Source organism: Coregonus clupeaformis, chromosome 18 (genome assembly GCF_020615455.1).
Source record: "Coregonus clupeaformis isolate EN_2021a chromosome 18, ASM2061545v1, whole genome shotgun sequence".
Taxonomy (NCBI): Eukaryota; Metazoa; Chordata; class Actinopteri; order Salmoniformes; family Salmonidae; genus Coregonus; species Coregonus clupeaformis.
In genome coordinates, this window is record NC_059209.1 from 22,118,664 (window position 1) to 22,142,209 (window position 23,546).

The window sequence follows — 23,546 nt, forward strand, 5'->3', positions numbered from 1 at the left end:
TTCAAATACCGTTATATAAGATAAAGTAAAAACCCAAACTGGTACGTGCATCAATACTGGTATATCGTAAAATACGGTATACCGCGCAGCCCTAGTTTAAAGGTCTTACTCACATCGGCTACGGAGAGCGAGATCACACAGTTGTCTGGACCAGCTGGTGCTCTCATACATGGTTGTGTTGCTTGCCTCGAAGTGAGCTTAGAAGGAATTTAGCTCGTCTGGTAGGCTTGCGTCATTGGGCAGCTCTCTGCTGGGTTTCCCTTTATAATCTATGATAGTTTGCAAGCCCTGCCACGTCCGACGAGCGTCAGAGCCAGTGTAGTAGGATTCGATCTTAGTCCTGTTTTGACTGTTTGATGACACGTCGAAGGTCGTAGCGGGATTTCTTATAAGTGTCCGGATTAGTGTCCCGCTCCTTGAATGCGGAAGCTATAGCCTTGAGCTCAGTGTGGATGTTGCATGTAATGGCTTCTGGTTGGGATATGTACGTACGGTCACTTTGGGGATGACGTCATCGATGCACTTAATAATGAAGCCGGTGACTGATGTGGCAAACTCCTCAATGTTATCGGATGAATCCCAGAACATATTCCAGTCTGTGCTTGCGAAACAGTCTAGTAGCTTAGCATCCGCTTCATCGGACCACTTACGTATTGGTACTGTTACTTCCTGTTTGAGTTTTTCTTGTAAGCAGGATTCCGGAAGATAGAGTTATGGTCAGATTTGCCAAATGGAGGTTGGGGGAGAGATTTGTATGCATTTCTGTGTGTAGAGTAAAGGTGATCTAGAGTTATTTCAGCTCTAGTTGCATAGGTGACATGCTGGTAAAAATGAGGTAAGACGGATTTCAGTTTCCTTGCATTAACATCACCGGACACTAGGAGCGCCACATCTGGATGTGCATGTTCTTGTTTGCTTATGGGCATATACAGCTCGTTGAGTGCGGTCTTAGTGGCAGCATCGGTTTGTGGTGGTAAATAGACGGCTATGAAAAATATAGATGAAAACTCTCTTGGTAAATAGTATAGTCTACAGCGTATCATGAGGTATTCTAACTCAGGCGAGCAGAACCTCGAGACTTCCTTAACATTAGAGATCGCACACCAGCTGTTGTTAACAAAGAGACACACACCTCCCCCTTAACCTTACCCGAAGCTGCTGTTCGGTCTTGACGATGCATAGAAAAACCAGCTAAATGTATAATATCCATGTCTTTGTTCAGCCACGACTCCAAAGTGCTCAGAAAGTGACGTTTTGGACCTGAATGCCACAACATTCCAGAGATAAAGGTGCTCAAAGTTTACCCATTTTCTATACCCAGGTTTATTTTTATAAAAAATAAAATAATAATTAGGGTTTAGATCAGCTTAATATTGCAGATAGATTGTAACTTCCATCAATGTAATTGTCTGCATCACTTCCAATCCCCCATGTTTTATTTGTATATATATATATATATATATATATATATATATATTAGGGGTGTAACGATTCGTTTTAACAACGATTCGATTTGTATCACGATTCGTGGTTGTCGATACGATTCAAGGACGATATTGGTTCATTTAGAACGATACGATCCGAAGCGATTCAGTGACTTGAAATCGATTCAGTAACCTTTTAGCCAAAAAATTCAACCAGTGTGACTGAAATAAATACCTGGATACTGGACAGTGCAGGTGAAGTTTCCTAGATTCCTGTTTCTTGTAAGGACCGCAATGGTGGCTTGATAATTTCTCGCTCGTCGGCTTCTCCTCTGTCGTCCGCCATGCTATGTTTTGTTGTCTTTGCGCCTTTGCGCTGCTGCTGGCGCGGGGCGATGACGTCACGGATAGGCAGACTGAATCGAGTAATGTTTAAAGCCTTTATCATTAAAAGTGCAAAGAAAAAACATCCATATAAAGTCTGACGTGCTTAAATCCAATGGGTTATTTCCTAGTATCGATACAATCGATTTATTACATTTTAAAACGATGTTAGATTGATATATGTTGTCCAAAAGGCCAACTCGCCGAGCACAGATCGATGTAGTTGGATCATAGGAATATAAATCGATACATCGATGTAGTAGATGGATTGTTACACCCCTAATATATATATATACATACATACATACATACATACATACATACATACATACATACAAGAACAAGTATTTGATACATTGCCGATTTTCCAGGTTTTCCTACTTACAAAGCATGTAGAGGTCTGTAATTTTTATCATAGGTACACTTCAACTGTGAGCGACGGAATCTAAAACAAAAATCCAGAAAATCACATTGTATGATTTTTAAGTAATTAATTTGCATTTTATCGCATGACATAAGTATTTGATACATCAGAAAAGCAGAACTTAATATTTGGTACAGAAACCTTTGTTTGCAATTACAGAGATCATACGTTTCCTGTAGGTCTTGACCAGGTTTGCACACACTGCAGCATGGATTTTGGCCCACTCCTCCATACAGACCTTCTCCAGATCCTTCAGGTTTTGGGGCTGTCGCTGGGCAATACGGACTTTCAGCTCCCTCCAAAGATTTTCTATTGGGTTCAGGTCTGGAGACTGGCTAGGCCACTCCAGGACCTTGAGATGCTTCTTACGGAGCCACTCCTTAGTTGCCCTGGCTGTGTGTTTCGGGTCGTTGTCATGCTGGAAGACCCAGCCACGACCCATCTTCAATGCTCTTACTGAGGGAAGGAGGTTGTTGGCCAAGATCTCGCGATACATGGCCCCATCCATCCTCCCCTCAATACGGTGCAGTCGTCCTGTCCCCTTTGCAGAAAAGCATCCCCAAAGAATGATGTTTCCACCTCCATGCTTCACGGTTGGGATGGTGTTCTTGGGGTTGTACTCATCTTTCTTCTTCCTCCAAACACGGCGAGTGGAGTTTAGACCAAAAACCTCTATATTTTTGTCTCATCAGACCACATGACCTTCTCCCATTCCTCCTCTGGATCATCCAGATGGTCATTGGCAAACTTCAGACGGGCCTGGACATGCGCTGGCTTGAGCAGGGGGACCTTGCGTGCGCTGCAGGATTTTAATCCATGACGGCGTAGTGTGTTACTAATGGTTTTCTTTGAGACTGTGGTCCCAGCTCTCTTCAGGTCATTGACCAGGTCCTGCCGTGTAGTTCTGGGCTGATCCCTCACCTTCCTCATGATCATTGATGCCCCACGAGGTGAGATCTTGCATGGAGCCCCAGACTGAGGATGATTGACCGTCATCTTGAACTTCTTCCATTTTCTAATAATTGCGCCAACAGTTGTTGCCTTCTCACCAAGCTGCTTGCATATTGTCCTGTAGCCCATCCCAGCCTTGTGCAGGTCTACAATTTTATCCCTGATGTACACAGCTCTCTGGTCTTGGCCATTGTGGAGAGGTTGGATCTGTTTGAATGTGTGGACAGGTGTCTTTTATACAGGTAACGAGTTCAAACAGGTGCAGTTAATACAGGTAATGAGTGGAGAACAGGAGGGCTTCTTAAAGAAAAACTAACAGGTCTGTGAGAGCCTGAATTCTTACTGGTTGGTAGGTGATCAAATACTTATGTCATGCAATAAAATGCAAATGAATTACTTAAAAATCATACAGTGTGGTTTTCTGGATTTTTGTTTTAGATTCCGTCTCTCACAGTTGAAGTGTACCTATGATAAAAATGACAGACCTCTACATGCTTTGTAAGTAGGAAAACCTGCAAAATCGGCAGTGTATCAAATACTTGTTCTCCCCACTGTATATATATATATATATATTGTGACGTCACGAGAGGCTACACAGCTTTCAGCGGGATTGCTCAAGTAGTGCAAGGAGACAAGGTTCAAACAAAACAAGGATTTTATTATAGGTCTTGGGAAATTAACGAAAATATAACAAAATTCTGTTCTCTTGTGGCTCTTTAAGGGTTAACAGTTCAGGGATGTCTCTTCCACATCCAAAATCATAATTCTCACTCGCTCAGATAACTTTTCCCCAGCCTTACTGTAGTCCACGTTGCAGCTAGTGGCCAACCCAGCAAAAAGTCCTTCCAAATGTCTCTCACGTATTTCCACAGGTGCATATATCCAAAGGTGAGTATTTCCCAAAGGTAAGTATCTCCAAATCCTTATATTCCTCATGGAAGTGGACGTGCAGCACTCTTGTTCTCCAGAGAGCCCAGGTTGGAGACTGTGTCTCTTCCCTTCCCAAACCTTCAGCTCATCAGCTCCTCATTTGTTTCAGCTGCGTGGGAAGATTGGCCATAGAGGGGTGGAGTTCCCGACCATACCAGCAGATGGAGCCATAGCTGTCTGGGTTTGCAGCCACCTCAGGGGGATGTAACGTCCCTCCAGGACACAGCCTCTCGTGACATCACACATCCCCTCTCGGGACCGACGTCCGTCGCCGGGTAAAGGCAGCGAAGAAGGCATCACGCCGGGAGAGGGCGTCCGCATTGCCGTGGTGCTTGCCAGACTGCTCTCTCTTCAACTCCTCCAACTCTAGGACCAGGGACTCAGCCTCCTGTTGTCTCTCCTTGAGTTTCTTACTGAACGCATCAGCCTTGGTTTTAGCAGAGTTTAGCTTCTGTTGAGCAGCTTTCAGTTCCTTCTCTCTCTGCCTCCGCATTCTTCATCTTGTTCTCCAACACCTTGTACTTCTCCTCTGCCTTCTTCTGGACCTCCTTACTACTGCGCAGGGTCTCCTCACACTCCTCGATGGTCCTGCGCAGCCTCTCCAGCTCCTCCTGTTGCTTAGGAAGGAGCTCTGTTGGAGTTTAGCCTGGAGGATATCTAACTCTTCTGTCTTCATGTCTAACTGTTGCTTTAACAAACGATACCTCTCAGCGGTCCCCTTCAGACCAGACAGTTCTTTGTCCAGATTCTGTAGCTCCGTCTCTGTGTCGGTCTGGGCACCTGCCATCCCTATCAGAGCCCGGGCGGGAGTGAGTAACTCGGAGGATTGCACCGAGCCTTCCCAGGATGAGTCTTGCCTCTCCGTTTCCGAGGTACTCGGGTTATCCTCTCCTGAGACTCTCTCCAGAGTGGGTAAAAGGCTGGGCAGTCTCGAGCCCAATTAGGACAGGGACGGGGAGGGAATCAACCACCCCCGCTGCCGTGTGTATGGTTCCCCGTGTGCTGGTCATTGTAAGTTCAGTAATGGGGTATTCTCTGGTGTCCCCATGGACACAGGAAACTGGGAGGACTTTCCCCGGGGTCAGACACGTTGGGCCCACCAAATCCTTACGCACCAGGGTGGCCCGGCTACCAGAATCCAGTAAGGCCTCCACATCATGGTGATTCACAGTTACCGGGCAGGTGGGGGGTCGATCTGGGCCGCCATCTACGACTCCCAAGAGCGAGGCAAAACGGTGTGTGGGTGCTGAGCTGGAGGACTCCGCAGTGGGCATAGGTTCATCGGCTGGTTCCCCACACTGCCAGGAGATATGTCCCATCTCCCACACCGGTAACACTGTCGAGTTTCCCCCTCTGGTGTACTCTTCTTGGACCCGCCTGGTTTCTGGCTCCCCCTGGAGCCGGGATAAGTCCTGACGTGGCTGGGTTCGAGACCTTGGGGTCCTTTGGACGGGTTCTTCCCATTTGTGGTGGGGCCGCACTCCGGGGGTCTTTTCGGGAAGCATTCAGCATCTCCGCTGTGGCCTGGTACTTTTTCCACAGCTTCCACGGTCAGATCAGCCGTGGTCAAGGCCTGCTTGACTGATGAACCGTTTTGCCTCATAAGGCAGGGCGCGTAGGTAACGATCCACCACAACGGCCTCCACCACCGCCGCTGCTGTATTCCTCTGCGGATCCAGCCATTTCCTTGCGATTCGGACAAGTTCATGCATCTGCGCCGAGGAGGTTGGTCTGGTTGGGAAGGTCCAGCTGTGAAAGCGCTGGGCCATACCAAACTTTGTGAGTCCATATCTGCTGAGGATCTCAGACTTCAGGGCATCATAGTCAGTAACCTGGTCAGGGCCCAGGTCCCGGACAGCATTCAGCGATTCCCCGGTTAGAAAGGGGGGCTAACAGACCAACCCACTGTTGCTTGGGCCAGGCTTCCCTAGTGGCCGTGGCCTCAAATGCATGCAGGTATGCCTCAATGTCATCGGTAGCTCCCATCTTAGATATAAAGTCACTTGCCTTTATTGGGCGGGTATTTTGGACCACCCTCTGTCTCTGCAACTGCAATTCCTCTGCCTTCAGAAGGTTGGCTTTCTTTTTGCTCCTCCAAGAGAGCCACGTTTGCTTGCATCTGGGCTTGCTGGCCAGCAACAAGGGCTTTCAATATGTCCTCCATTTCAGTCGGGCGGGGAGCCTACGGCCAACTTGGAAAACTGGGTGATCAAACCTTGGGTATCCTCCTCTGACATGCACTATTAACGCTGAGCGTCCCCCGTATTCTCCACCATCTGTGACGTCACGAGAGGCTACACAGCTTTCAGCGGGATTGCTCAAGTAGTGCAAGGAGACAAGGTTCAAACAAAACAAGGATTTTATTATAGGTCTTGGGAAATTAACTGAAAATATAACAAAATTCTGTTCTCTTGTGGCTCTTTAAGGGTTAACAGTTCAGGGATGTCTCTTCCACATCCAAAGTCATAATTCTCACTCGCTCAGATAACTTTTCCCAGCCTTACTGTAGTCCACGTTGCAGCTAGTGGCCAACCCAGCAAAAAGTCCTTCCAAATGTCTCTACGTATTTCCACAGGTGCATATATCCAAAGGTGAGTATTTCCCAAAGGTAAGTATCTCCAAATCCTTATATTCCTCATGGAAGTGGACGTGCAGCACTCTTGTTCTCCAGAGAGCCCAGGTTGGAGACTGTGTCTCTTCCCTTCCCAAACCTTCAGCTCATCAGCTCCTCATTTGTTTCAGCTGCGTGGGAAGATTGGCCATAGAGGGGTGGAGTTCCCGACCATACCAGCAGATGGAGCCATAGCTGTCTGGGTTTGCAGCCACCTCAGGGGGATGTAACGTCCCTCCAGGACACAGCCTCTCGTGACATCACAATATATATATATATATATATATATATATCCTTTAAAAAAAAATATATTCCCCTTTATTACTTTCCAACCCCACCACCCTTTCCCTAATTGGAGTAAACTAGTGAACAACAATGCTTAGGCCTCTACTTCCATACTTACTATATACATTTTATGGACACAGTCAATTTTACAATAATTATATTTTGTTTGTTTTTTCTCCTGAACTTTTTCTACTCTCAACCTCTCCGATCATTTTCATGATGTCCATCCGGTTTGCTTCTATATGCCATATCTTTCTAACTGTGCTCTTTCACAAAAGCTCCCAACCTACAACCTATATACTTATTATGGACACAGTATGCTTACATTATTAGTTATCTTGTTATTAGTTGTTGTTAGTTGTTGTTAGTCCCATCTTTCAACTCCATTCAACACCACCCATCTATCTCTTAACACCATCCATATAGGATTTCTATTTAAAAGTATTATTATATTATTGATCGATTGACTATGACTTTTCAGATCACCCAGTAATGCTATCTGCAAGGTTAGCTCCAGGTAAATATTGCAATCCTTTAGCCATTCCTGGACCTGTGTCAAAAAACAAGCTACAAATGGACAGTACCAAAACAAATGATCTAATGATTCTGTCTCTTCGCAGCAAAATCTGCAGAGCTGGGAAGATTGTATCACCCATATAAATAACATTCTATTGGTAGCAAGAATTTTATATAATAATTTAAATTGAAAGATTCAAAGTTTTGCGTATCAGTTCATAAACACTATGCCATGGGATCGGTACGTCAAAAATCTCTTCCCAACTATTTTGCAATCTATATGGGACGGCTGTCAATCCTTTGGTCCTTAAATGAAACTGGTATGCTTTTTTATTTATCACAGTTTTCTTTAACCAATTATGTTCTTTAATGCAAGGCCGACAGACAAGTTCCTTACTTTCTCCCCCTTACACTTTCCTCTTCCATTTTTGCGTTAAGGCTGCAATTATTTGGTTGTAATTTTGGATAGAGCAGACATTTCCATATGTTTTTGTTAGCTGCATGTGCGACATAACTCCACAAGTCCTACCGATGATATCATTTACGAAGATTATACCTTTTTTAAACATTTTGTCAAAAGAAATAGTTTTTTTGTCAATTAGTATATTTGAGTTTAACCACGATATTTGTTGCATTATTTGTTCTGTCGTTTCTGGAGGATTACATTGAAATTGAAACCAACTTTCTATGGCTTGTTTTAGAAATAGTGATATTTGGGAGATGATTTCCTTTTCAAATAACTGAAAGTGAGAGGTTGTAATCTGAATAAAGGGAAAAAGGCCATTCTTGAACATTGGGTGAGACAATCTTACTAATTTGCCAGAGAACCAGTTCGGATTTAAGTATAACTTTTGTATGACTGAAGCTTTTAGTGATAGGTCTAATGCTTTAATATTTAATAATTTCTGTCCTCCGAATTCATATTCATTATATAAATAGGCCCGTTTCATTTTGTCTGGCTTGCCGTTCCAAATAAAATTGAATATTATTTTCTCCATATAATTTAAAAAACTGTTCGCTAGGCGTAGGCAAGACCATAAGCAAATAGGTAAACTGGGATAATACTAAAGAGTTAATCAGGGTGATATTTCCACAAATTGACAGGTATTTACCTTTCCATGGTAGCAAGATCTTATCTATGTTTGCTAACTTTCTATTAAAATGTATTGGAGTGAGATCATTTATTTCCTTTGGGATATGTATTCCGAGTATATCCACATCACCATCAGACCATTTTATTGGTAAACTACATGGTAATGTACAATTTTTATTTTTTAGTGATCCAATACGTAATATAGTACATTTGTCATAATTTGGTTGTAATCCAGAGAGGTTAAAAAATTTATCTAGATCCTCTATGAGGCTGTGGAGGGATTCTAGGTGTGGATTTAAAAGAAAACATAAATCATCAGCGTACAATGACACCTTTGTTTTTAAACCCTGGATTTCTAATCCCTTGATATTATTGTTGGATCTGATTTCAATAGCTAACATCTCGATGGCCATAATAAATAGATATGCCGATAGTGGACAACCTTGTTTCACTCCTCTTGACAGTTTAAAACTTTCGGAGAAATAGCCATTATGTACTATTTTACACCTAGGGTTACTATACATGATTTTGACCCATTTTTATAAGCGATTCTCCAAAATTGAAATGCTCCAGGCATTTATAAATAAACCCCAGTCGTACTTTATCAAATGCCTTTTCAAAGTCTGCTATGAATAGCAGGCCTGCTTTCCCAGATTTTCCAGAGTGTTCTATTGTTTCCAGTACTTCCTTATATTATCTCCAATGTATCTTCCATGTAAAAAACCTGTCTGAGTAGAATGAATAATGTCCGACAATACCTTTTTTAATTCTATGCGCTATACATTTTGCTAGAATTTTTGCATCACAACACTGAAGTGTAAGGGGCCTCCAATTTTTTTAATGGACTGGATCTTTAGATTTTCCACTTGTATCCTGTTTCAGTAATAATGAAATCAGACCTTCTTCTTGAGTATCTGATAATCTACCATTTACATAGGAGTGGTTAAAACATGCTAATAACGGTCATTTTAGTATATCAAAAAAGGTTTGGTATACCTCGACTGGTATGCCATCCAACCCTGGAGTTTTCCCGGACTTAAAGTCTTTAATTGCATCCAGAAGTTCCTCCTCTGTAATTTCACCTTCACATGAGTCTTTCTGTATGGCTGTTAATTTTACATTATCAATAGAAAAAAAATCTCTACAATTAGCTTCAGTTAGAGGAGATGGAGGCGACTGAAATGAAAACATATGCTTAAAGTACTTTGTTTCCTCCTTCAAAATATCATTTGGTGAATCATGGGTGACTCCGTCAATTGTAACCAGTTTCATTAAATTCTTTTTGGTAGCATTCCTATGTTGAAAATTTAAAAAGAATTTGGTGAATTTTTTTCCCATATTCCATCCAGTTTGCTTTATTTTTATAATATATTACACTTGATCTTTCTTGAATACGTTTCTCCATTTCTTTTAGTTGTTCCTCTAATTTATTCTGAGCCTCTATATTAGTTTTTATTGCCATCTATCTGTTCTGTTAGACCTTCTATTTCCTTTGTTAGTATACACTCTTTTGACCTAAATTGCTTTTGTTTTCGAGATGAGTACTGAATTGCATGGCCTCTAAAGGCACATTTAAAGGCGTTCCATACAATAAGGGGATTTGCTGTACCTATGTTATGTTGTAAAAAATCTGTTATAAATTCCTTTGTCCTAGTTAAAAATAAATTATCATCCAATAGGCTTTGATTACATTTCCAATATCCTCGCCCACGTGGAAATTCAGTAAGAGTAATGTATATGCCAATTATATGATGGTCCGACCGCATTCTGTCCCCTATCAACACTTTAAAAAAAACGTTTGGTGTCATCGAGAATGACATAAGAAAGAAGTCAAGACGACTAGCTTGATTTGAGTCTCCGCCATGTATATCTCACTAGATCAGGATATTTAAGCCTCCATATATCTACTAGTTCTAATGTATCCATGACATTCACGACTTCCTTAAGAGCATGAGGGTGATTGTTTGTGGTGTGATTTCCTTTACGGTCCATTGAGCTATTTAAAACAGTATTATAATCCCCCACCATAATAATATTGTCTTGAATTGCTTGCAGGGTTGATAATTTATTATATATATTGTCAAAGAAGTGTGGATCATCATTATTTGGTCCGTTAAGGTTAATGAGCCATATCTGTTTATGGTCCAATAACATATTTAAAATAATCCATCTACCTTGCGTATCCATTTGGACAATTTGCACATTCGGATCGAAATTACTATTAATTAATATCATCACCCCTTTTGAGTTTCTTTGCCCATGGGAGAAGTATATTTCTATACCCTGTTTGTAAACTTTTAAATGATATCAAACTCAACCGTGTATCCTTTCCAGTGATGAAGACATGGATGTCTCATGGTATGGTGGGGTATGTAAAATGGATCAACTTTGAACACCTTTATCTCTGGAATGTTTTGGCATTCAGATCCAAAAAGTCACATATTGACCATTTCTTCCATGGGCAAACGAGTATGCAAAAAAATATGAATTCTAATGGTTTTACCCCAATGTATTTACCAACAGATAGGGTTACCACTCACTGCAGTTCATTACATCCATTTCAGCATATATTTCTCTATCCAATTCTCTGACCATCACAATGAATTTGTCAAGGTCCCTCCCTTCCAACACCAGTTGGCCTGGACTGCCTGTCTGTGAGGCAGAGGGATCAGAATATTTTTGCAGGTACAGACGTGATTTTTAATTTAGCAGCACTTTACCCTTGTTGAGGAAAGAGTGGGCTTGTCAACACCCAGCTCTCACTGGACAGGAAGATGAAGAAACACACAAAGGTGGACCAGGTGCTGGAACCCTCAGCCCATGTCCCCCCCCTCTCCCCAAACACACACACACACACCACACACACACACCACACACACACACACCACACACACACTTCAGCTGTCGCCAGGGAGAAGTGACAACCCCACTGCCACTCATTTGCAATTTGCTTGTGTGGTTATGAGTTGCAATTTTGTTTGTTTGTCGGTCAATCTGGCAGCCAACCTACAGTATATGTTGGTAAGTTTGTCAGTGAAATGCAGTCATTTTAGATGTTAGGATGCTCCTGTCATGTCAATAGCCTATAAGTTGGTCAGTGTAACGTGAGCTAGCAACATGCAGCTCAATAGAATGCCACACAAACAGTATTGAAGCTAACACACTGACACTGATACTGTATTTAGACATTCATTGCAGTACTCGCCAAAATTCTTGACTGCAGGTTCTACATCTCTATTTTGAACCACAAGGAAGTGAAACAGCAAGTCACCCAGGGAAGGCGAACTTCTCCTCTCAAAACATACACTGAACAAAAATATAAACACAACATGCAACAATTTCAAAGATTTTACTGAGTTACAGTTCATATAAGGAAATCAGTCAATTGAAATAAATTAATTAGGCCCTAATCTATAGATTTCACATGACTGGGAATACAGGTATGCATCTGTTGGTCACAGATGCCTTAAAATAAAGGTAGGGGTCGTGCATCGGAAAACCAGTCAGTATCTGGTGTGACCACCATTTGCGTCATGCAGTGTGACATCTCCTTCTCATAAAGATGATCAGATTGTTGATTGTGGCCTGTGGAATGTTGTCCCACTCCTCTTCAATGGCTGTGCGAAGTTGCTGGATATTGGCAGGAACTGGAACATGCTGTCGTACACGTCAATCCAGAGTATCCCAAACATACTCAATGGGTGACATATCTGGTGAATATGCAGGCCATGGAAGAACTGGGACATTTTCAGCTTCCAGGAATTGTGTACAGATCCTTTCTACATGGGGCCGTGAATGGCACTACAATGGGCCTCAGAATCTCGTCACGGTATCTCTGTATTCAAGTTGCCATCGATAAAATGCAATTGTGTTCATTGTCCGTAGCTTATGCCTGCCCATACCATAACCCAAACGCCACCATGGGGCACGTTGACATCAGCAAACCACTCGCCCACACAACGCCCTCTGCCGGTACATCTGAAACCGGAATTCATTAGTGACGAGCACACTTCTCCAGCGTGCCAGTGGTCATCAAAGGTGAGCATTTGCCCACTGGAGTCGGTTACGATGCCGAACTGCAGTCGGGTTAAGACCTTGGTGAGGACGACGAGCACACAGATGAGCTTCCCTGAGACAGTTTCAGTTTGTGCAGAAATTATTCGGTTGTGCAAACCCACAGTTTCCTCTGCTGTCCGGGTGGCTGGTCTCAGACGATCCTGCAGGTGAAGAAGCTGGATGTGGCATTGTGTTGTGTGACAAAACTGCACATTTTAGAGTGGCCTTTTATTGTCCCCAGCAGAAGGTGCACCTGTGTAAGGATTATGCTGTTTAATCAGCTTCTTGATATGCCACACCTGTCAGGTGGATGGATTATCTTGGCAAAGGAGAAATGCTCACTAACAGGGATGTAAACAAATTTGTGCACAACATTTGAGAGAAATACCCTTTATGTGCATATGGAACATTTCTGGGATCTGTTATTCCAGCTCATGAAACATGGGACCAACACTTTACAAGTTGCGTATATATTTTTGTTCAATATATTTCTAAACAGGTTTAGAAGCGAAACCACAGCCTAGCCTATTTAGTTTTGACTCTAGGGCTCAGTTGTAGAGAACATAGAGAGTTCTCTAAATGGAGATGCAGATCAGTTGATCACTTCTCTCCTTGTGCTTATGGGGTCACATGATGAGGAGAATGCAGGCCTGGGGCATTGAGGCAGTCCTCATGTTACTTCTGTTGCCCCCTACCTAAAAGGAAGCTTGCCTTCTATTGGTTTCAATTGACAAATGTTGATGCTATGGGGTCAGGATTAGCCTACATTAGCATGTTTTGGAGGCCTTTGCGCCACACCTTGAAAGAAATTAAACTAGGGGAAAGACTGCTGCTTCAAGTAGGACGTCAGAGAAATATAATGGCAAGCCTTTTAATACTGACTTTTTTGTCTTTTGAAGAGACTGTAAGTGAGCATTCTCATGCTCTATGGTCTGTGTCTGTCTCAGTAGGCCTATCCCTCCCTCTGTGTGTTTGCTGTTACTTTACCAGCAGCACGGTGTGCGCAAGTTCAAACAAGTTTCATTTCTCTCTGCAGTTAGCGATTATCTTTGAAGTTCTGTGTGATCTACGCTGAATGTCTCGCTTGCTCAGTCCTTTTGTCATAAAAAATCCACACAGACCCCTTCAATATACCATCATGAGCCTAGAATGAGACTACCATCCCCATATATTGGTTGGTGGAGTGCACATGCCTCTAAAGTGCACATATTTTGTGGCTGGTTGGACGGAAGTCAGTGAAAGAGGAAATGTCTCTTTTGCTCTCTCAGCTACAAAACATAAGAGGACGAGATTTTGGAGCAGTCTCTTTGACACTGTCCATATATGGAAGTGTGTGGTTTAACTTCCCCCTTGCAGTCTGCATGACTCCACTACCTAAATGTAGTGAACAGTTATTTATATATATATATATATATATATATATAAAAGGCTATAGGCCTATACACTCAGTGGCCAGTTTATTAGGTACATCCATCTAGTACCGGGTCGAACCCCCCTTTGCCTCCAGAACAGCCTGAATTCTTCAGGGCATGGAAACGTTGCTCAATTGGTATCAAGGGACTTATCGTGTGCCAGGTAAATATTCCACACACAATTACACCACCGCCACCAGCCTCGTTTTGCCCATTCTAACGTTCAATCGAATAGTAACTGAATGCCTCGATGTCTATATGGCTGCTTTATATAGCAAGCCATGGCCACGTGACTCACTGTCTGTAGGAGCAAACCATTTTCGTGAACGGGATGGTGTACCTAATAAACTGGAGACTGAGTGTATATGGGAGCTATTTGCTATTTCTTATGACTAGCATTGTAATTACAGTGCAATCGGAAAGTATTCAGACCCCTTCCCCTTTCCCACATTTTGTTACGTTTCACAATACCCCATAATGACAAAGCGAAAACAGGTTTTTAGAAATGTTTGCTTATTTATACAAAACTAAAAACAGAAATACCTTATTCACATAAGTATTCAGACCCTTTGCTATGAGACTCGAAATTGAGCTCAGGTGCATCCTGTTTCCATTGATCATACTTGAGATGCTTCTACAACTTGATTGGAGTCCACCTGTGGTAAATTCAATTGATTAGCATTATTTGGAAAGGCACACACCTGTCTATATAAGGTCCCACAGTTGACACTGCATGTCAGAGCATAAAACCAAGCAATGAGGTCGAAGGAATTGTCCGTAGAGCTCCAAGACAGGATTGTGTTGAGGCACAGATCTGGGGAAAGGTACCAAAACATTTCTGCAGCATTGACGGTCCCCAAGAACAAAGTGGCTACCATCATTCTTAAATGGAAGAAGTTTTGAACCACCAAGACTCTTCCTAGAGCTGGCCACCCGGCCAAACTGAGCAATCGGGGGAGAAGGGCCTTGGTCAGGGAGGTGACCAAGAACCTGATGGTCACTCTGACAGAGCTCAAGAGTTCCTCTGTGGAGATGGGAGAATCTTCCAGAAGGACAACCATCTCTGCAGCACTCCACCAATCAGGCCTTTATGATAGATTGCCAAGACGGAAGCCACTCCTCAGTAAAAGGCACATGACAGCCGCTTGGAGTTTGCCAAAAGGCACCTAAAGGACTCTCAGACCATGAGAAACAAGATTATATGGTCTGATGAAACCAAGATTGAACTCTTTGGCCTGAATGCCAAGCATCACGTCTGGAGGAAACCTGGCACCATCCCTACGGTGAAGCATGGTGGTGGCAGCATCATGATGTTTTTCAGCGGCAGGGACTGGGAGACTTGTCAGGATCGAGGGAAAGATAAACGGAGCAAAGTACAGAAAGATCCTTGATGAAAACCTGCTCCAGAGCGCTCTGGATTTCAGACTGGGGCGAAGGTTCACCTTCCAACAGGACAACGACCCTAAGCACACAGCCAAGACAATGCAGAAGTGGCTTCGGGGAAAGTCTGAATATCCTTAAGTGGCCCAGCCAGAGCCCGGACTTGAACCCGATCTAACATCTCTGGAGAGACCTGAAAATAGCTGTGCAGTGACGCTCCTCATCCAGCCTGACAGATCTAGAGAGGATCTGTAGAGAAGAATGGGAGAAACTCCCCAAATACAGGTGTGCCAAGCTTGTAGCGTCATATCCAAGAAGACGCTGCCAAAAGGTTGTTCAACAAAGTACTGAGTAAAGGGTCTGAATAATTATGTAAATGTGATATTTCCGGGGTTTTTAAAATACAGTTGCTAAAAAATATAACCTGTTTTTGCTTTATGGGGTATTGTGTGTAGATTGATGATGAAAAAAAAACTATTTAATACATTTTAGAATAAGGCTGTAATGTAACAAAATGTGGAAAAAGTCAAGGGGTCTGAATACTTTCCGAATACACTGTATATGGCAGCTGTGAAATAAATGTGTCACAATAAGTTAACTGACCAGACTAGATGCCTCACTCTGCTATCAGAATAGTGTGCCCCGAGGTTGTCTCCATGTTACATTAGCCTAAATAGGGTTTCCTTTATCAACAAAGGCATCTAAACAGGACCAGTTAGACCTCAGGCGTATAGATTCCAAGGGTGTGTCTGGGACGGCTGTCCCGTCAATGTAGCCTAACTGGGATGCCACAAGAATGGAAAGGCTGGGGCCAGAGTGAGTTTGCAGCTGAGTGAGAAGTGAAGTGGCCTAGATGCCAAAGGCGGCATGCCAGAGATTTTAATAATGAATGTGAGGAGCAGTGGAAAAACCCAGTCATAAGGAAGGTGTAAGAAACCAAGATAAGCTGTGATTGTGTAAAGGCGTCAGCATGTTTCAGTTCGCCTGCCGGCTAGCCGAAGTCGGCTAGGCAAACAGAAGAATTGTGCTCGGATACTTTCTTAAAACACCTCATCTTGAAAAACTAGAAAAAAGTGACAATAGTACTGTTTGTCCATTTTGAGACGCCGTATCCAGTATACACTTCCTCAAAATAGGACAAATTAATCTAAGATAACTCAAGAAATCTGTCACTAAATTTGACGTGGAGATCTTAGTCACGCAATTTTACATCTAAGATGTTTGGTGCAGTATTTCTCAAAGAAAAAAAGTGCATGAAAACGAGTAATCTCTCGTTGAATGACAAAGACTTTACCTAAGAATCCCTACTGCTGACCAATCACCGACGAAGGGGCGTAGACTTCGGCTACCGACTCCGGCTTGCCTCAAGGAAAAAATGTTGTGTGCCCGAACAACCGAAGAAACCCTTACCGAAGTCAAAAACTAACATAAATGTCACAATTTTTTCAAAGTCGGTGTGTCGTGTCATAGCTGACACCCCATTCTTCCTGCAGACATGGTTGAATCTTAATTCGTAGGAGGTATTTAAGAGTTTTCTGAAAATGTTTACACACAAAAAAAACGAGGACATTTTATGAAACTTTGCATCTGCACAGTTCTTCCAGTAAATGTGTTTTTGTTAAATGTTCAGTGTAAATTGTTAAAAGTACTCCGTGTGCATAGAGTTGAACTTTGAAATCAAGGGTTTTTGTTTGGAATACATTTTAAGTGAAATATTTAAATCTTAGCGCAATTCCGTTACCGTGGAATTGCCCAGTTATTAAAATGAGTGATTATTAAGCTATAGGTTATGAGAACTTGGTACAAGCACTGTGTCAGTGCATTTACTCCCACAGGTCCTTCTCAGTATAGTAACTACGTGGCATTACAAATGAATGAATGAAAGCTAAATAAGGCTTTGCAATTGAGGTGATGAAATATTCAGATGAATGTCTTTGTATTTATTTAGTGTACGTATTTGTTTCCTTTCTGCTTAGAGCCTCGCTGGGCCTCTGTGAACAGGGGCGTGTTGATCTGCGACGAGTGCTGTAGTGTTCATCGGAGTCTGGGAAGACACAGCTCCCAAGTACGTCACCTGACTCACACACCATGGCCTCCTACACAGCTACAAGTAAGATCTCCACCACACACACACACACACACACACTATTCTTTACCTTGGTCAAAGGTATCCCCTTTTCTGCTTTCATGACAGAATAGGCTGTCTGTATATTTCATTTAATGGATCATATCTCTTTGTCTTTATAAATAGATGGTTCAGACGTTATACAACAACGGTGCAAATTCGATATGGGAGCACTGTCTACTGGACCCGGCGTCGGTGATGAGTGGGAAACGAAAGGCCAACCCTCAGGACAAAGTGCAGTGAGTCATGAGGGTTTGATGGCTGCCGAGTGAGCGAGGAGTGCAGCCTTGTTCACCAGTGAAGGAGCGGCAATTGGCCCAGTTACACTAGTAGAGAGGTTCTTAAGCTTTTTCAGCTCGAGACCCAAATGAGAAACTGACTGTCCTAGAACGACCCAAATTAAGAAGAAATAGTGTGTGATTATAAATGTTTACTCATAACCCGCGACCCACCTCTCACATGCTCAGGGCCCACTTTGTGTCCCAAACCCTGGTTTAAGAAACCCTGGACTAGTACCTTTTTCACACTACTGAGCTGATCCGAACCAGGCTGAACTGCACTGGCCTGGATACACATTCACCAAAGTGCTGGTTTGGGTCAGCACGATAGCATGAAATGTGTATGGTTTTCAGCAGGAACACACAATGCTGGAGAAACCTGAATTGCTTCAGTTAACTTATGGTTGAGTCAATTCACCTGAACCTAAGAGTGATTGTTGCTTGAAATTGAAGTGCTTGAATTGAAATCCTCCTACAACGCTCTGCTGTTCTGTTAACCCCCCTCTGTTTTATGTTATTCCCGAAGCCCAAACAAGACAGACTTCATAAAGGCCAAATACCAAATGCTGGCTTTTGTCCACCGGATGCCTTGTCGAGATGACGACAGCTTCACAGCCAAGGACTTAAGCAAGGTGAGACTTCGGCCACTCTGTGCCCACACAACTCCCTAATGAAAGAGTATCAAGCTTGAATGAGCAATATTTTACTAATAAATGTTGATTTTATTTTTCCTCAGCAACTTCACTCCAGTGTCCGCACTGGTAACTTGGAGACATGTCTGAGGTTACTCTCTCTGGGAGCCCAGGCCAATTTCTTTCACCCAGTAAGAGATCTAATTTCTCCCCCATCCAGCTTCTAAACATATCCTTAACAACATGTGAATACAACAGTGTTACTTCCGTAAATACTGCTTTCCTACACAGGTACGAGAGCAACTTAATAGAAAGAGTGAAGGACCGTTCACACTGCTTGTGGAAAAAAACGATGCCAAAAAGGAAGCCTTTTCATTGGATTAATTGCAACCTTACACTACAACCAATTAAATGTCTGTTTATGTCCACAAGCAGTGTGAACCGACCCTTACCCTTTCTCATACCCTATCTACAGTTGAAGTCTGAAGTTTACATACACCTTAGCCAAAACTCAGTTTTTCACAATTCCTGACATTTAATCCTAGTAAAGATTCCCTGTCTTAGGTCAGTTAGGATCACCACTTTATTTTAAGAATGTGAAATGTCAGAATAATAGTAGAGTGAATGATTTATTTCAGCTTTTATTTATTTCATCACGTTCCCAGTGGGTCAGAAGTTTACATACACTCAATTAGTATTTGGTAGCATTGCCTTTAAATTGTTTAACTTGGGTCAAATGTGTCGGGTAGCCTTCCACAAGCTTCCCACAATAAGTTGGGTGAATTTTGGCCCATTCCTCCTGACAGAGCTGGTGTAACTGCGTCAGGTTTGTAGGCCTCCTTGCTCGCACGCTTTTTCAGTTCTGCCCATACATTTCCATAGGATTGAGGTCAGTGCTTTGTGATGGCCACTCCAATACCTTGACTTTGTTGTCCTTAAGCCATTTTGCCACAACTTTGGAAGAATGCTTGGGGTCATTGTCCATTTGGAAGACCGATTTGCGACCAAGCTTTAACTTCCTGACTGATGTCTTGAGATGTTGCTTCAATATATCCACCTAATATTCGTTCCTCATGATGCCATCTATTTTGTGAAGTGCACCAGTCCCTCCTGCAGCAAAGTACCCCCACATCATGATGCTGCCACCCCCGTGCTTCACGGTTGGGATGGTGTTCTTCGGCTTGCAAGCAACCCCCTTTTTCCTCCAAACATAATGATGGTCATAATGGCCAAACGGTTCTATTTATGTTTCATCAGAAAAGTACGATCTTTGTCCCCATGTGCAGTTGCAAACCGTAGTCTGGCTTTTATATGGTGGTTTTGGTGCAGTGGCTTCTTCCTTGCTGAGCGGCCTTTCAGGTTATGTCGATATAGGACTCGTTTTACTGTGGAAATAGATATTTTTGTACCTGTTTCTTCCAGCATCTTCACAAGGTCCTTTGCTGTTGTTCTGGGATTGATTTGCACTTTTCGCACCAAAGTACGTTCATCTCTAGGAGACAGAATGCGTCTCCTTCCTGAGCGGTATGACGGCTGCGTGGTCCCATGGTGTTTATACTTGCGTGCTATTGTTTGTACAGATGAACGTGGTACCTTCAGGCATTTGAAAAATGCTCCCAAGGATTAACCAGACTTGTGGAGGTCTACAAATTTTTTTCTGAGGTCTTGGCTGATTTATTTTGATTTTCCCATGATGTCAAGCAAAGAAGCACTGAGTTTGAAGGTAGGCCTTGAAATACATCCACAGGTACACCTTCAGTTGACTCAAATGATGTCAATTACCCTATCAGAAGCTTCTAAAGCCATGACATCATTTTATGGAATTTTCCAAGCTGTTTAAAACTTCTGACCCACTGGAATTGTGATACAGTGAATTAAAAGTGAAATAATCTGTCTGTAAACAATTGTTGGAAAAATTACTTGTGTCATGCACAAAGTAGATGTCCTAACCGACTTGCCAAAACTATAGTTTGTTAACAAGAAATGTGTGGAGTGGTTGAAAAACGAGTTTTAATGACTCCAACCTAAGTGTATGTAAACTTCTGTATTTTTTTTCCCAGTTTTAATTGTTCACATATGGGTGGTATCTTACCTTTTACCCAGGAAAAAGGGAATACGCCGCTGCATGTGGCTGCCAAGGCAGGGCAGGTGTCTCAGGCGGAGCTGCTGACCGTCTACGGGGCCGACCCCGGAGCTCCCGACACTAACACCAAGACCCCCATCGACTATGCAAGGTACTGCATCAACCAGCCGTTAAAGGGATAGTTTAACATTTAGAAATTGTAACTTATTTTATCTAAGTAATTTTTATGTTTTAGTGGCTATGCGACCAGGCAGGCTTTTATGGGCTTTATGGGCAAGAAAAGAGGCATAACGGATTTCTATTGTGTGTCTCTTTCTCAGGCAAGCTGGCTACCATGACCTGGCTGATAGGCTGGTGGAGATCCAGTATGAACTTACTGACAGACTGGCATTCTATCTCTGTGGGAGAAAGCCTAGTAAGTGAGGAGACGCTTTCGCCTCCTCAAATTAGACTGCAAGTGTTGCGTGTCCGCTTATCCTAACGTCCGTCAGCCACAGTTGAAACAAACCCACAGTAATCAATGAGACATGCTACACCAGCCACAGAAGCAGCACGTCAGTGAAGCAAAGCTTGGGTCGCTAAACATTATTTTTCCGCTTCAAGACTATTTCTAGGGCAGAGACATGCCTCTGTGAAGCATATATGCGCTTTAGATTTTTGCCTCTGTGATATGATTCTGGTATAGCAGGCAAGAAACAATGCACACGCAACGTTTGCAGCCTAGTTTCGGGGGTTACTCAACTGATCGCTTACAGTATCTCCCATGAGGGTTCTAATCCCAACAACCCATCCGTGCTTGCTTTCAGATCATAAAAATGGCCATCACTTCATCGTCCCACAGATGGCCGACAGGTAAGGAAGGAAGCATTGTGTGGCTCGATGTATGAAATAGTGGCCTGGTCCCAGACTGTTTGTGCTGTATAGCCGAACCCTATGGTCGTTGCAATGTCAAATGACAATGACCATAGGAGTTGGAAAGACCGCTTAAACTGATCTGGGACCAGACTAATGAAATAGCACTTTGGGGGGCTTGTTCTTGGATAAGTAAAGTGGGTGAAGTTTTAAATGTGTTTTTTTGGGGCAAAGAAACCGTGAGCTGTTTGACAGTGCAATCCAATTCCAGGGCCTGCCAGGACATGTTTTGTGGCTTTTTGTAACAGGCATGAGAGGAAACAGGCTGAAACAATTGTTGCATGTTGTCAAGATCATAATCTTCCCCTTAAATCATTGAGTACATTTACATGCCCACTAATAATTAGATATGAAAGTGATTATGGCAATAGGCCGAGGATGGCATTAGTCATGTAAACACCTTACTCTGCTTATCTTAATTGGTGTAAGGTCATAATTTAAGTAAGCACACACCAATTAAAATACCTGGTTTTCAGAGCAATTGTTCTAATTATTAGGACATATAAAAAAATAAAAAATAAAATATATAAACACCATAATCAGAGTTCCAGCGGTGTATTTGGTCTGGGCATGTGCTAGCACCAGCAGCGCAAGCCTCTCTTTTGCGCGAGTGAAGTAAGTTCGGAAAAACTGAAAGTATGCATCTTAGAAATAGTTATCACATACAAACTTCATATGTCCGAACTCAATCAAAATGGCTTCCCAAAAATAACATGGTCGCTGTGGTAGAACATTTATTTTGATTTCAGATGTGTCCCTGTAAACCGGATTATTAGGGAAATCGTTCTTCTTGCAAAGCATGTAAATGTTTTAATCGAACTATTATATTAATCTGACTAGTGTGCATGTGAACGTTCCCAATGTCGTTATTGCACCATAATAAAAATGCATATCTGAGCTAAATCGTTCCAGTTGGTACCTTTCTGGTCTTATTATAGCATATTATTAACTTATTATAGCATAGTTCTGATATTTGAACTCAAACAAAACATGTTGTCTTTTTTTATGCTGTCTTGATGGATAAGGAACATGTAAGTATTTTATCATAATTAGGTTTGACCATTTCCCCTCCCATTCAACATTAGAGGCTAAGCTGATTTATGTTTTCCATGTATAGCAGTTTAGATTTATCAGAACTGGCAAAGACGGCAAAGAAGAAACTCCAGTCTGTAAGTGTTTACTTTAAGATTTGAATGGATAAGATGTATGATATTACAATCTAGAGACATATGTAATCAAAACATATTCATAGAACTAGTTCTGGGTTGTTTTCACAAATCACACATTTCATTTCAGCTCAGTAATCATTTATTTGAGGAGCTGGCGATGGACGTGTATGACGAGGTGGACCGAAGGGAGACGGATGCAGGTAAGACGGACAGACAGTGATGTGGAGTAACGTCGGTGCATGTTTTTTAGCATTCAGTCCACCCTGTCCAGTCAAACATCTGGGTGGTGTTCATTTGGCACCAAACGGACTGAAACAGGGAGGGACTACCTAGACTTATCCAATAAGAAACACACATTTTTGTTTTCCGTTTGCGTTTCCTAATGAACATGGCCTTTATGCACAGTATGGCTGGCGACGCAGAACCACAGTACCCTGGTGACAGAGACCACAGTGGTGCCTTTCCTTCCTGTGAACCCAGAGTACTCATCAACACGAAACCAGGCAAGTCTGCTGCATACCTCCTTCCCTAGTAAACACTTTGATACTGATTGCTTTAGTTAAATATATTCCCCTCACTGTTTTTCTCTCTCCTTTTAAATATGACTGATTCTCGGTTGTCTCAGTGAAGTTTCATCAGATGCACAAGGAGAGGATGCATTTTGCTATGCTTTTTTCTAATTTTTTTCTCCAGGGACGGCAAAAGCTTGCGAGATTCAACGCACATGAATTTGCAACTCTTGTCATCGACATATTAAGTGACTCGAAACGTCGACAGCTGGGGAACTCGACCACAAGTCCCAAAGGTAAAGTACTGGATGATAATGGACCTACTACCTCAGACACACATGGCTTATGGTCAAAATAAAAATTGCATGTCTT

General features: G+C 42.5%; 1 protein-coding gene across 14 annotated transcripts in view; it reads left to right on the plus strand.

Annotated features, from left to right (window-relative positions):
- The window catches only part of LOC121550174 (ARF GTPase-activating protein GIT2), a 38,553-nt gene that overhangs the window by 4,860 nt on the left and 10,147 nt on the right, over window positions 1–23,546 (plus strand). For 8 of the 14 annotated variants that reach the window (XM_041862282.2, XM_041862288.2, XM_041862283.2 and 5 more), the window contains exons 2-13: window positions 17,443–17,576; window positions 17,718–17,830; window positions 18,396–18,501; window positions 18,606–18,692; window positions 20,605–20,735; window positions 20,905–20,999; window positions 21,391–21,436; window positions 22,522–22,527; window positions 22,614–22,665; window positions 22,793–22,865; window positions 23,071–23,168; window positions 23,359–23,470. In XM_041862282.2, the coding sequence (XP_041718216.1) occupies window positions 17,443–17,576; window positions 17,718–17,830; window positions 18,396–18,501; window positions 18,606–18,692; window positions 20,605–20,735; window positions 20,905–20,999; window positions 21,391–21,436; window positions 22,522–22,527; window positions 22,614–22,665; window positions 22,793–22,865; window positions 23,071–23,168; window positions 23,359–23,470 (1,053 nt within the window). The remainder of the gene's footprint in view (window positions 1–17,442; window positions 17,577–17,717; window positions 17,831–18,395; window positions 18,502–18,605; window positions 18,693–20,604; window positions 20,736–20,904; window positions 21,000–21,390; window positions 21,437–22,521; window positions 22,528–22,613; window positions 22,666–22,792; window positions 22,866–23,070; window positions 23,169–23,358; window positions 23,471–23,546) is intronic. The other 6 variants (XM_041862285.2, XM_041862290.2, XM_041862293.2 and 3 more) reach the window with 3 other exon arrangements.